The sequence below is a fragment of the Amphibalanus amphitrite genome, unplaced genomic scaffold (assembly GCF_019059575.1).
Source record: "Amphibalanus amphitrite isolate SeventyFive unplaced genomic scaffold, NRLGWU_Aamphi_draft 000411F_arrow, whole genome shotgun sequence".
NCBI lineage: Eukaryota > Metazoa > Arthropoda > Thecostraca > Balanomorpha > Balanidae > Amphibalanus > Amphibalanus amphitrite.
The window spans coordinates 359374-371260 of record NW_024881905.1 but is presented as its reverse complement, the minus strand read 5'-3'; the positions used below and the strand labels follow the sequence as shown (position 1 = coordinate 371260).

The window sequence follows — 11887 nt, the reverse complement described above, 5'->3', positions numbered from 1 at the left end:
TACCGAGATATTGCAACAATTACAAAAGTGACACCTCTTCGTTTTGCACGTGGCACGTGCATAAGGGGTCACCCACATGCATCGGGAATAGTCCAATACTTGGTAGAAGGAATGAAGCTACCCTACAAAAATTACCGCGTGTAAATCGGTCAAGTGGTTGCTGAGATATAAGCCTCGCAAAAGCGTGACCACGGCCGGCCGGCCGGCCGGCCGGCCGGCCGCTCATACTCAGAAATTTCCGTTAATCTAAGGAAAGACTACGCTCGCTTCGCTCGCTCCGTAACCACCTAATACCTTGCCAAAATACATGACATACCTACCACCTACTGTGCATACTGCAATTATTTATGTACTTATAAGCCATGGATTATCATTTGCCATGTGAGCACGCACACACATGCGAACCCAATGCGGATTAAGTTTGGCCTGGGTTGTTTATCCATGGTACCAAGGAAAACTCCAGCAGAAACAATAACAGAATTGCAAAGCTACCTGTTTGATTTTGATCATGCTAATTAATGAGCAGCAATATAATATTTTGTTGCTATCAAATATTTCCTTGTGTCGCACGAATAGGTAGGCAAATAGCTGACTGATGGGTAGGCAGTAGGCACTTTGTCCTCAAGGGCACTGATAGGTACTGAATGTAAACAATGTTCTTGTGACACAACAAGCAAGTTTTCATTACCTTATGAAACTGGTGTCAATTTCAATGTCATTAAAATATTCAATTTTGATGAAAAATACATATTTATCACAAATAAAAATCATGGGTGATCATGGGCAAGTGCGCCACAAATGACATAAACCCTCCAATATTGTCGAATCAAGCTTAAATTCAAGTCACAACAGCTTCACGACAGGCAAACTACAAGATAATAATCCCTATGCTACTGTGCAACAAATTTAAGGTAGCCACACCAACCAATTTAAGAAGAAAATGCATCACAAATCACCTAAACCACTCACCAAGGACAAAACTGTCATGGCGGCGTCCGCTGCTCGAGAAGAGTCGCCGGCGACTGGCCTGTGACGCGGATCTGACGTCACCAGTTGCTGGCGATTGCCCGGCCGTGGCCCGGCGATCGCCAGCGACTTGCTTACGTCATACCTACGTCACACACGATCGTTGGCTGGCGGTCGCTGGCGATCGCCTGCGACAGTTGCCGTCGCCGGCGACCGGAAAAGTTGCTACGTGTGAAAGGCCATTCAGCGGCGGCTGGCTAGAACAGTCGCCGGCGACTTCAAAATGTTGGAAAAATTGAACTTTCTCGGCAACGCCGACAACTCTTCAATGATTGGCTGACACGACTGCTACGTCACACCCCGGCGACTGGTCAGCTGATATCGACAACTGCGGAGTTGCCGGCGACTGACCCCGGTCGCTGGCGATCGCCGGCGACTGACCCCGGTCGCTGGCGATCGCCGGCGACAGTTGCCGTCGCCGGCGACCGGAAAAGTTGCTACGTGTGAAAGGGCCATTAGAGGGGCGCCAGTGGTTTGAGGGTGCGCGATCGATCTTGAATGGGGCCGATTGGGGCAGCTGTGAACTTCAGAGTGGCGCCGAGTGCTCTAGAGGGGCGCTATCAACCTTTAACCCGGCAGGCGGTGGGCCTCCCGGCCACCTTCCGCGCGGGGCATTTTTTTCACCCCCCCCCGTGTCTCCGAAACTACTGGACGGATCCGGAAAATTCAAACGGCGTTCGATAGCCCTGTCAAATTTATCGAAGGAAACCAAATTTCATTGACCTCGGGGTCACCGATGACGTCACAGGTCAGGTCAAAGATAAAATGTTTCACCGTTCACGGGGCTTCTAGGGAAAGCGCTATTACAACACCGAGTAAAACGCATTTTGTCGAAAATCAGCGATAGGGCGTCAGTTGTCTAGTGCATATGTTGCTATTAGAGGTCACTGGTCATACCAGGTCAGGTCACAGGTCAGGTCGCCAAAGGTCACCAAGGGTCACCACATGAACCCAACTTTACTAAGGTTGTGCGATGCATGTTTTATGGCCAGTTTTTCATTTCCAGCTCAATGGTGTTGGTTATAAGACCATCAGGTACGGTTTAGGTCACTTTCTGGTGGAGGTCAAGTCAAGGTCAGGTCAAAAAAGGTCAAATTTCAAAGTTGATATTTTTGCGTAAAATGGGTATTGTCTCGATGCAGCTCGTCACGGGGAGTCTAATGGTGGTCTTTGTTTTGCGCTAGGAGGTCTAGAATTGCTAAAAATTGAGTTTGAAAATTTGACGTCATCAATTTTGAACAGTTTTTTCGCTATAACTTGGCCAAAAAAAGAGGTATCGATCTCAAATTTGGTATGTAGATAGAAGGCGGTAGGGACTATCACATATATGCCGGCTTCTTCGAAATTCAAAAAACTTTTTGAATTTTTTGGCTATTATATTCAAAAAATCTATTTCTTTTGGGGGGGGGGGTCAAAATCCAAAAAATTCGAAAAACCGAAACAACAGTTTTGTAGCCCTCTTGATTCCACACCTTTTATGTCTTAAACATTTTTCTGTATCTCTAAAGCTGTAGGCCTGACAGCTCTTCCCGCGAAACCTTTTTTTGGTCGAAAATGGTAGAAATGACGTCACTCTGACGTCAGTAGCGGCCAACCTATCATAGCCTTTGGTAAAATTTTTGGTCACCATGTGCGCTAGCTACTTCCGGGAGGGTACTGAAAGTTTGATGACGATCGGCGCAGCGGTTCTCGAGATATATCGAAAAAACTAAAGGGGGGCCAAAAAATGCCCCCCACCGCCTGGAAGGTTAAAGGGGCGACTGTTCCGTTCAGCTGGGTGCCAGCGGCTCTTCAGGGGCGCCATCGACCCTGGGGGTTCGGACTATTCTGGTTTCCGGAGGGGCGCCCTTCATAATTGGGGGCTCAGGTCCTAGTTAGCGATGTCCTGGAGAACATTCGGGTGTCCAGGCACCCCCAAAGAGATACTGAGTTCGATCCCTGCCTTCACATCACTCTTTAATTCATGTTCCCTCTGTAAAACGTCATCAGCCTAGTCGGCGCCAATTGGAGCGCCATCTGGGCGGCTGGGCGGAAAGGGGGGGGCCATGGCCCCCATGGCCCCCCTAAATACGCCACTGGGAGGGGGGGTCAGGGCGTGGATAGAGGGTTGCGGGGAGAAAGGGTTGACGGAGAGGGGGCCAAGCTTGACGAGGTAAGGCACTCAGATCTGAGATAGGTTGGTTACAAAATTCCACAAAATACTGAAAAAATTATTGATAATGTCTGAGTATTAGTGTCGGAGGTGGGCGGGAAGCACCCAGTACTTACTATTTAAAATACCTACCGAGAGCGTACCTTAATATATAGCTTCGGTAACTGGGACATAAACTGAGTATGTAACTAAAGCTTTCGGAACGGCCCTACTGTATACGCTGGGGCGCTAGTATCGCCAGAAAGAGACCAAGTCGGCGAACAATTTTGCCTCGCGGGAGTCAGTTTTTCATTTTTAACTGGTAATTTTCGAAGCAATCGTCTTACCATACTATTGGGCCATAAAATATAACTCTCTTCACATGATTCTTTTTTTTTGTGGTCGACACACCTCAACTAACAGTGAGGGGATAAATAGCCATCAGTGGCCACCATCGAAGGAGCGAAAATGACAGCGAGACCCGGTGTTCCCAGGCGGTCACCCATCCAAGTACTAACCGGGCCCGATGCTGCCTGACTTCAGTGATCGGACGGGAACTGGTACTTTCAGCATGGTATGGTCGTTGCCGACGAGAGCCGTCCATCTTCAACTCCTTTATCTGTAACAAAAAAGATGACGTTCAACTCTGGCACTGACAAGCCTCAAACACCACAGTCATTGCCTTTGGCCAAGCGGATGGCTTGAGTGATGGCGCTGCTCAGTCTCATTGCTTGAGACTCATGTGACCACCAAAAACACTGCCAACTAGGGAAGGACCTCCAACTATCTAAACCACACAGAATCGTGATTTCAGTCGGCCGGTGACAGCGGGCGGGTCAGGACGCGTGCGCGCGCTGCTCCGCTGAGCCACGCAGAGTGCGGAGTCCCCGAGCGTGACCACGCACTCCTCGTTTGCTGTGCCGGTGGCTTTTTGTTGGCTCCACAGTGAACACATGAAAGTGTGAGCCTCAGACTTACGTGGAGCCTGCGACATTAGTGCCTTCGATTTTTGCCAACGCGCTGCAGACACGCGCGTCTGCCATGCCGCGCCGAGCCGCGTCGCAGTGTACAGGCGAGGACAGTGACAGTGTGACGGGTGGTCACCCGTCCGACACCAGTTGCGATCAGCGATCCGTCAGTGAGTTGGTGCGCAACTACAGCGACCCCGCCGGTGAAGGACAGAAGCGGGACCGATCGGAGTCTGGAGACGTTGCACCCGCCTGCAAGCGCGGGGCCAGAGAGCGGAACGGCGAGCCGGGCCGCAGTCCGTCGACACTCGGCGGCAACAGAGGCTTCAGAGAGCAACTGGACGTCGCCATCGACGGGCTGGAGGAACGACTGATGGCCGCATTCTCCAGAGAACTCCACGAGTTCCGCACGTCGTTATCGGCGGAGATCGAGAAGCTCAACGGTCGCGTGAAAGAGTTGGAGCGGCACGTGGAAGAGAGAGATGGCGTTATTGACCAGCTAAGCGAGGAGCTCGGCCGGTCTCGCTCGGTGGTGTCGACGCTGGAGACCCGGGTGGAGGAGGCTGAGATTAATTCAAGACTCCCCTGCATCATCCTCTCCGGCGCCGCCATGGCGGCCCGCCGCGCGCCCCGCCTGGAGCCGCCCCTGCCGAACCAGACAGCGCCTGCGGCGGTCGACCCTCGGCCGATCGCGCTGGCTGACACAGGTCGGGGTCCTATGACCGTGACGTCAGAGTCAGCTGATCGCCCGAACAGCGGCGGACCGGGTCAGTCGGCGGGCCGCGGTGCCGGGGGGCGGGCTGCGGGGCGAGCCGGCGAGTGGGAAGAGCGAGAGGACTGTTGTGATTAGTAGCCTCTTACCTTTTTACCTTCACCCGTGACCCGTGTTGATGTACCCTACCTTTCCTCACCCAGTAAAACTTTCCTCTATTTGCCCGCCCCAGTCCTGAATCCATCACTTTTTGTTAGTGATGTAATGCTTCCATTTTTCACCGAGCCGATTTCGTTTTGTTTTTATCCTTTCTAGTCAGTCTGGATCCATCTGTCGCCGTGTTACCGCTGCCTGTAAAGTAATAAACCGGCAGAGAAGTTTAAGTTGGAATTTCAAGTGGCTAACCAGAGGAATCGGCCTGTAATTTTAGCGTATCTACCACATAGTCCTCCGGGCCGGATGACTGTTTTTTCAGTCATTTGCTTCTTTGTTCTTTGCTGATTGCGATGCTTTGAAGATTTGCGCTGTGATTTGACATCAAGATGCCTGACAAGATGAGTGAGGAAGTGGAGGTGTTGGTGAAGGACAGAACTCTGCTTAGAGGTAAGGCCACAAAGCTGACCCGTGACTTGAAAGACTACAGGGCAGGAGTAGTCGATCAAGATGACTTGGCGTACAAAATTCATGTTTTGGAGCAGCTAGAGCAGAAGATGGTTTCTTTGCAGGATGTTCTGACTGTCAAGGGAGTGTTTGACGAGAGTTCACATTTAGATAGCATCAGAGAGGTTTTCAAGGCAAAACGTCATCTGTCAAGGATTGAGAATGCGTCTGCTCAACCAGCCCCAGCTCAGTCTGACTCTACTGACCTGAGGGCATCTGATGTAAAGATTCCAGTATTTTCTGGAGATCTGTTACAGTGGTCGGAATTCTGGGACCTGTTTGAGGTTGCTGTGCACACCAATTCAAGGTATGTGAATATACAGAAGTTCAGCATACTAAAGAGCCACCTCTCTGGTTTAGCACTGCAATGTGTTAAAGGTATACCAGTGTCTGATGCTTGCTACCAGTCAGCTGTGGAGGCATTGAAAGACCGATTCTGTAAAATCAAGAGAGTGAGGGAGGAGATCATGAAAAAGTTGTTGAACATGCCCAGTGTCAGTGACGACCTATCTGCCATGAGATCCTTCATAGACCATCTGATGTCACATGTGAGGACACTGACCGCGATGGGAGTAAGCTGTGCTAACCTGTCGAGCCTGCTTCTTCCCATAGCCAAGGGAAAGCTGCCAGAGTCGTGGAGGCTCGAATGGGCGCGCCAGCACCAGCCGGATCCAGGGTTGGAGGACTTCCTCGGGTTTCTTCGCAAGGAGATGGACATGAGGGAGGAAGCGAACATCGGCGCCAGGCATCCTGTCCCTCCGGAACGGAGCCCACTGCACTCAGTGAGTATGCTGGCGGTGAGTCGGAACCGAACAACCCCTGCCAGTGCTGCATGGACCTGCGTGGCTTGCAAAAAGGATAAACATGGCCTGAGCAAGTGTCTTGACTATCAGAGAATGTCTGTTGATGATAGATGGCTTGTAGTGAGGAGGGCTGGTTTGTGCTATCAGTGCCTGGGGCCGTACTTTGCTCGTGACTGCCGCAGCTCTAACTGCCGTGTGTGTGGAGAGCGACACCACACCAGCCTCCACAGTGAGCCAGGACGCCAGCCCGGAGCTGGTACCCGTGACCGACGGCCGCCCGCACACCGAGCGGACAGCCGTCCTCAGCAACTGCCTCCCTGCCGCGAGGGGAGCTACCTACCAGATCTGCCACCGCCACCGCCAGTTGGTCAGCAACCTCAACGTCCAGGTTGGTCGCCCGCTGTTCCCCGCCAGGCCATGAATGTCACCGCTGCTTGCGCTGCTGATGTGCCACAGCCAGTCTTACCAACGCCAGTCTCACCACAGCCGCTAGTGCCATCATCCAGCACTACCGCTAGGGTGAATACCGCTTGTGCTATGCCCGACGTGCATATGACGCCGTGTGCTGTCGCTCACTGCTCACCTGATGCTTGCCTGCTGGAGGCTGCTTCGTCTGACCGACCTGCTGCATGCGAAAACTTGTGTTACATGCAGACAGCTCTGGTGGAGGCGTCTGGACCGCGGGGTACCTGCCAGCTTCGCGTTCTTCTCGACGGCGGCTCGGACTCGTCGTACGTGAGGACATCTGCAGCGGAGCTACTCGGTCTGCCCACGGTGGGGAGAGGTGTGTTCGCCTGCCTGGGCTTCCAAGAGCGGCTCGAGGAGCCGAGGATGTATGAGAAGGTGAGGCTGTCTCTGCGGAGCCGTCACGGTGGGGAGCCTCACGTCTTCGATCTCTGGAAGACTGATCGTCTCTGTTCCCAACTGACCCCCGCCCGACCGCCTACTGCCGTATTTACACCGCATCTTCTGCTTGCTGATGATTTTGAGGGTGGGCCAGTGGACGTGTTGATCGGCGCCGACCTGATGTACAGAGTTGTGTTGTGGGAGCAGGTGAAGCTGACTGACCATCTCAGGGCCCTGGAAACTGTGTTCGGCTACGTACTGCACGGCCGAGATGGGTCGCCGGTGGACTGCGAGCCGGTGGACTGCGCGTCGGTGAAGTACGCGCTCCGTTGCTGCCGGCTTCCGTCGCCAGACTTCAAGCCGGAGCAGCTCTGGAGTCTGGAGGCGCTCGGCATCTCCGGGGACGAGGACGAGAGATCACCGATGAAGCCGAAGTGGAGTGACGCCGAACAGAGGTACGAAATGAACCTTCTGTGGAAGTCTGATGATCGCCCCCTCTCTAACCTCAGCTTAACAGCAGCCCGGATCGGACGCATGGAGGGACGGCTCACAGTCCCCGAGCGGGAAGCGTACCAGAGACACCTGGAAGATCTGTATAGAGCCGGCGTGATCGAGACGCCGCCCAACGATGACCTACAAGGGTTCTACCTGCCGCACCGCGGCATCTGGCGCGGTGGAAAGCTGCGGGTGGTCTTCGACGGCTCTGCCCGGGACGCCACTGGCCACAGCCTGAATGACTACCTGGAGCCGGGAAGCAATCTGCTCAGACGTCTGCCTGCCGTGCTGCTCAACTTCAGACGAGACGCCGTGGGAGCTCAGACAGACATACGTGCTGCCTTTCACCAGGTTTCGGTGTCCGAGGAAGACCGAAAGTACCTACAATTTCTGTGGGACGGACAGCGTCTTCGTTTCCGCAGAGTTCCGTTCGGTATAACATGTTCCCCATTCATGCTGCTGCAAACTATCTCTGTTCACCTGGACCTGTACTGTGGGGAGGAGCCGGGTCTGTGTGAGAAGTTGCAATGTGGCCTGTACATGGATGATGTGTGCACCTCCTTCTGCAGCAGAGCCGAAGCTGAGTCGAGCATGTCGCGGGCGGAGGAGATCTTCCGCGACGCAGGCATGGAGTTGCACAAGCGGCGCATCTCCGGTGACGCTGACAGCGAGGCCAACGTTCTGGGTCTTCTGTGGAACCCCGCCACGGACCTGCTCGCAGTGAGTGTGCCTGGCTTCCATGTGGCCAAGACCAGGAGAGAGATGCTGTCCCTGCTGAGTAAGCCGTTTGACCCGCTCGGTGTACTCTCTCCGTGGCTTGTTGTCGGCAGGTCTCTGTTCCAGAGAACGTGGGGAGTCGGATGCACGGTCAGCTGGGATGAGGAGCTGCCCCCACAGCTACAGGAGGAGCTAGCAGAATGGCTCACAGACGCACCAGATCGAACTGTATGGTTCCCCCGCGCGCTGCTGACGAATGACTGTGACGTCACCTACCATGTCTTTTGTGATGCCTCAAAGAAAGCGTATTGCTGTGTCATCTACGCTGTGCAGGGTGGGGAGTCCAGGCTGCTCATGTCCAAATCTCGTCTCGCGCCCCTGACTCCCGCCCTCAGCGTGCCCAGACTTGAACTGATGGGTGCCCTCATCGGCGCCAGGCTGATGGACTTTGTCAGACAGGCGTTGAGTCTGGAGAGCCCACAAGTCGTCTATTGGACCGACTCCATGGACGTCATCTTCTGGCTGAAGAGCAAGAAGAAGCTGAAGCTGTTCGTGCAGAACAGAGTGACCACCATCCTCCAGTTGACTCAAGCGGAGCAATGGCACCACGTAAGAGGACAAGACAACCCAGCCGACCTGGGGACGAGAGGCATGTCCATGACCGCTCTGGAGAAGTGTGATCTGTGGTGGCGAGGACCGACATTCCTCCGACAGGGACCTGATACCAGGATCTGCTGTGGACCGACAGACGAGGCCGACAGTCTGCAGCCGTCTCAGGAGGCCACCAGGGAAGTGAAGCTGCAGAAGCCCCCGTTGAAGCTGACCCTGCTGACGACGCGAAGTGACACAAGTGAGACCCTACCGTTTGACATTACGTCATGTTCTACCCTCACACAGGCTGTGCTGAGGCTCGCGTGGGTGTTCCGTTTCGTCACCAACAGCCGCCTACCGAGGGAGGAGCGCCGGACGGGTCCGCTGACGCCCGAGGAGAAGAGACTGAGCCTCCGCTTCTGGATCAGAGAGGCACAGGCCCGTGCCTACAGAGAGGAGACCAACGCCGTACGTGCCGGTAAACTGCTGCCGGCCGGCTCACCGCTTCAAAAGCTGCATCCACAGCTAAGTGACGATGGCGTGCTGGAGGCGACGCTGCGCAGTGGGGAGCGGGCTGTACCTGTGCTGCCCGACCTGGCCCATGTCACCACTCTGATTGTCGATGACGCGCACCGCCTCTGCTTCCACCAGGGGACGCGGGTAACCCTCTCCCTGCTGACTGCTGAGTACGCGGTGAGGAGACGCACGGTGCGTCGAATCGTTGAAACCTGTCGCCGATGCCGTCGTTACCGATGCGTACCGTACCGATCACCTGAGGGAGCACTGCCCAACTTCAGAACACAGCCGAGCCGTCCATTTGCCAAAGTCGGTGTCGATTTTTTCGGCCCACTGTACGTTGATCAGAGCCAGGCGAAAGTGTGGGTGCTTTTGATAACATGTGCCACTTCCCGTGCGGTGCACTTAGAGCTTGTTCGCTCACAGGCCACCGCTGACGTGATCCTGGCGCTGAGACGGTTCTGCGCCATCCGAGGGACGCCAGCTCTGGTGTACAGCGACAACGCTCGGACGTTCCGGGCCTTGCTTGGCCACCTACCCCGGTCGGTAACGTGGAAGTTCATCCCTGAGGCTGCCCCCTGATGGGGAGGGTACTGGGAGCGTTTGGTGGGCGTGACAAAGAAGGCTCTTCGCATCACCCTACATCAGTGCCACCTGACGTTTGAGGAGTTGTCTGCCACGATGTATGAGCTCGCTTTTTTCATAAACCTGCGCCCCCTCACCCAGGGCGATGGTGAAGATCTCCTTATCCCCGCCCACCTGCTGTTCGGCGTGACGAGCATAGACGGTGTCTTGTGCCCAACATTGAAAGAGTGTTCCATCAGCAGGGCCTGGCGTCACCAAAAGCGGGTCTGCGACCATCTGATCCGGCGGTGGTGTGATGAGTACCGCAACGCTCTCCGCTGCTGGAGCGTCTCGCCCCGTGGACGACCTAGCCGTACACCGCGCGTGGGAGACGTGGTGCTAGTCCACAGTGAGAGGCCGCGCGGCCGGTGGCCTGTGGCGCGAGTGACGCGGCTGCTGGCGGGGCCGGACGGCCACGTGAGGGCCGCCGTCATCAGCCTGCGCGGGCGGAGCACTCGCCGCCCTGTCAGCCGCCTGTTCCTGCTGGAGGCGGCGGACTGAGTCGTACCGGTGCAGTGATCGGGACGAGTTACGTCGCCGCGAACTATCGCAGAGTGCTGTGCCTTTTGTCGTATTCATCGTTCTGTTTGTTTTTCGAAATCGGTCGTGCGCTCGATTTCGAGTGGGGAGTGTGTTGTGATTAGTAGCCTCTTACCTTTTTTACCTTCACCCGTGACCCGTGTTGATGTACCCTACCTTTCCTCACCCAGTAAAACTTTCCTCTATTTGCCCGCCCCAGTCCTGAATCCATCACTTTTTGTTAGTGATGTAATGCTTCCATTTTTCACCGAGCCGATTTCGTTTTGTTTTTATCCTTTCTAGTCAGTCTGGATCCATCTGTCGCCGTGTTACCGCTGCCTGTAAAGTAATAAACCGGCAGAGAAGTTTAAGTTGGAATTTCATGTGGCTAACCAGAGGAATCGGCCTGTAATTTTAGCGTATCTACCACAAGGACATCAACGGTCTCGTCATCAGCACCCTGAACCAGTGTCTGCCGGGACTGGAAGTCACCGCCAGCGATATCGACCACGCCCACCGCCTGCCTGGCCCGAACAATCGTGTGATTGTGCGCTTCGTGCGTTCGGGCGAGGGGAGCATTCGTGACCGCGTGATGGGTCGCCGTATGGAGCTACGCGGAAAGGAACTCTATGTAAACGAGTCGCTAACCAAGCTTAGAAGCCGGATCTTCAGGTCCCTGCTGGCCGCCAAGCGAGAGCAGAAGATATACACAGTGTATTCCCGCGGTGGCTACGTGTTCTTCAAGGAACAGAAGCATGGCGTGGGAAAGAGAGTGGACACACTGCAGCGAGTGCGAGAGCTGGGCTTCGGCGTACTCGAACGCTAGAGACCGGCAGCTGCCGCGGACGACGGACGGCACGAGCGGTGGCGAGTCGGCGACCCTTGCCAGCTACCTCGCTACCACACCACACCAGGCAAGGAACTCCGATCCCCAACAGCTGCATGTGTCCAGCCTATAGTTACCTTAAAACGTATAATTGTAGCTGTTACCTGTTTTGTACTGTACCTGTAAAGTTTTAGCGTGTTTTCATGATGGGCGTAAGTTTGCATTAATCATTGCTATAACTGTAATGTGTAAGTGTTTAGTTCCCGCTTGGACTGATGTTAACATATTCTGATTCCGAGTTTGTGTTCAGCCTTGCGAGGAACGAAGAGGAGGTAGTTTGTGGGTATTGTCGCAGGCTCCATGTTTCTTTTTTTAACCTTTGTTGATGGTTAGGTTTTGCTTAGTTTGTTTGGTTTGTCTTTGTTTTTGGTGTCTCATGTCGAATCACGATCC

At 54.5% G+C, this 11887-nt stretch overlaps 1 protein-coding gene and 1 non-coding gene across 2 annotated transcripts; one reads left to right on the top strand and one right to left on the bottom strand.

Annotated features, from left to right (window-relative positions):
- Positions 1-3626: 3626 nt before the first annotated feature.
- Positions 3627-3745, bottom strand: LOC122390831. The gene has a single exon (XR_006258237.1). It is a non-coding gene; the product is annotated as a 5S ribosomal RNA (ribosomal RNA).
- A 2540-nt stretch (positions 3746-6285) lies between these two features.
- LOC122390820 lies at positions 6286-10975 on the top strand. Its single transcript, XM_043384150.1, has 5 exons — positions 6286-6294; positions 6506-6688; positions 6955-9417; positions 9892-10007; positions 10293-10975. The coding sequence occupies exons 1-5, from the start codon at positions 6286-6288 to the stop codon at positions 10588-10590; spliced, it is 3069 nt and encodes a 1022-aa protein (XP_043240085.1). The 3' UTR covers positions 10591-10975.
- The last annotated feature ends 912 nt before the right edge of the window (positions 10976-11887 follow it).

Excerpts from the sequence above, each read along its gene's own strand:
- LOC122390820 (XM_043384150.1), top strand. Across the intron at positions 6,689-6,954 it reads TCAGCAACCTCAACGTCCAG|ACAGCTCTGGTGGAGGCGTC; the intron begins GTTGGTCGCCCG and ends TGTTACATGCAG. Across the intron at positions 9,418-9,891 it reads ACAGAGAGGAGACCAACGCC|GCCACCGCTGACGTGATCCT; the intron begins GTACGTGCCGGT and ends GTTCGCTCACAG.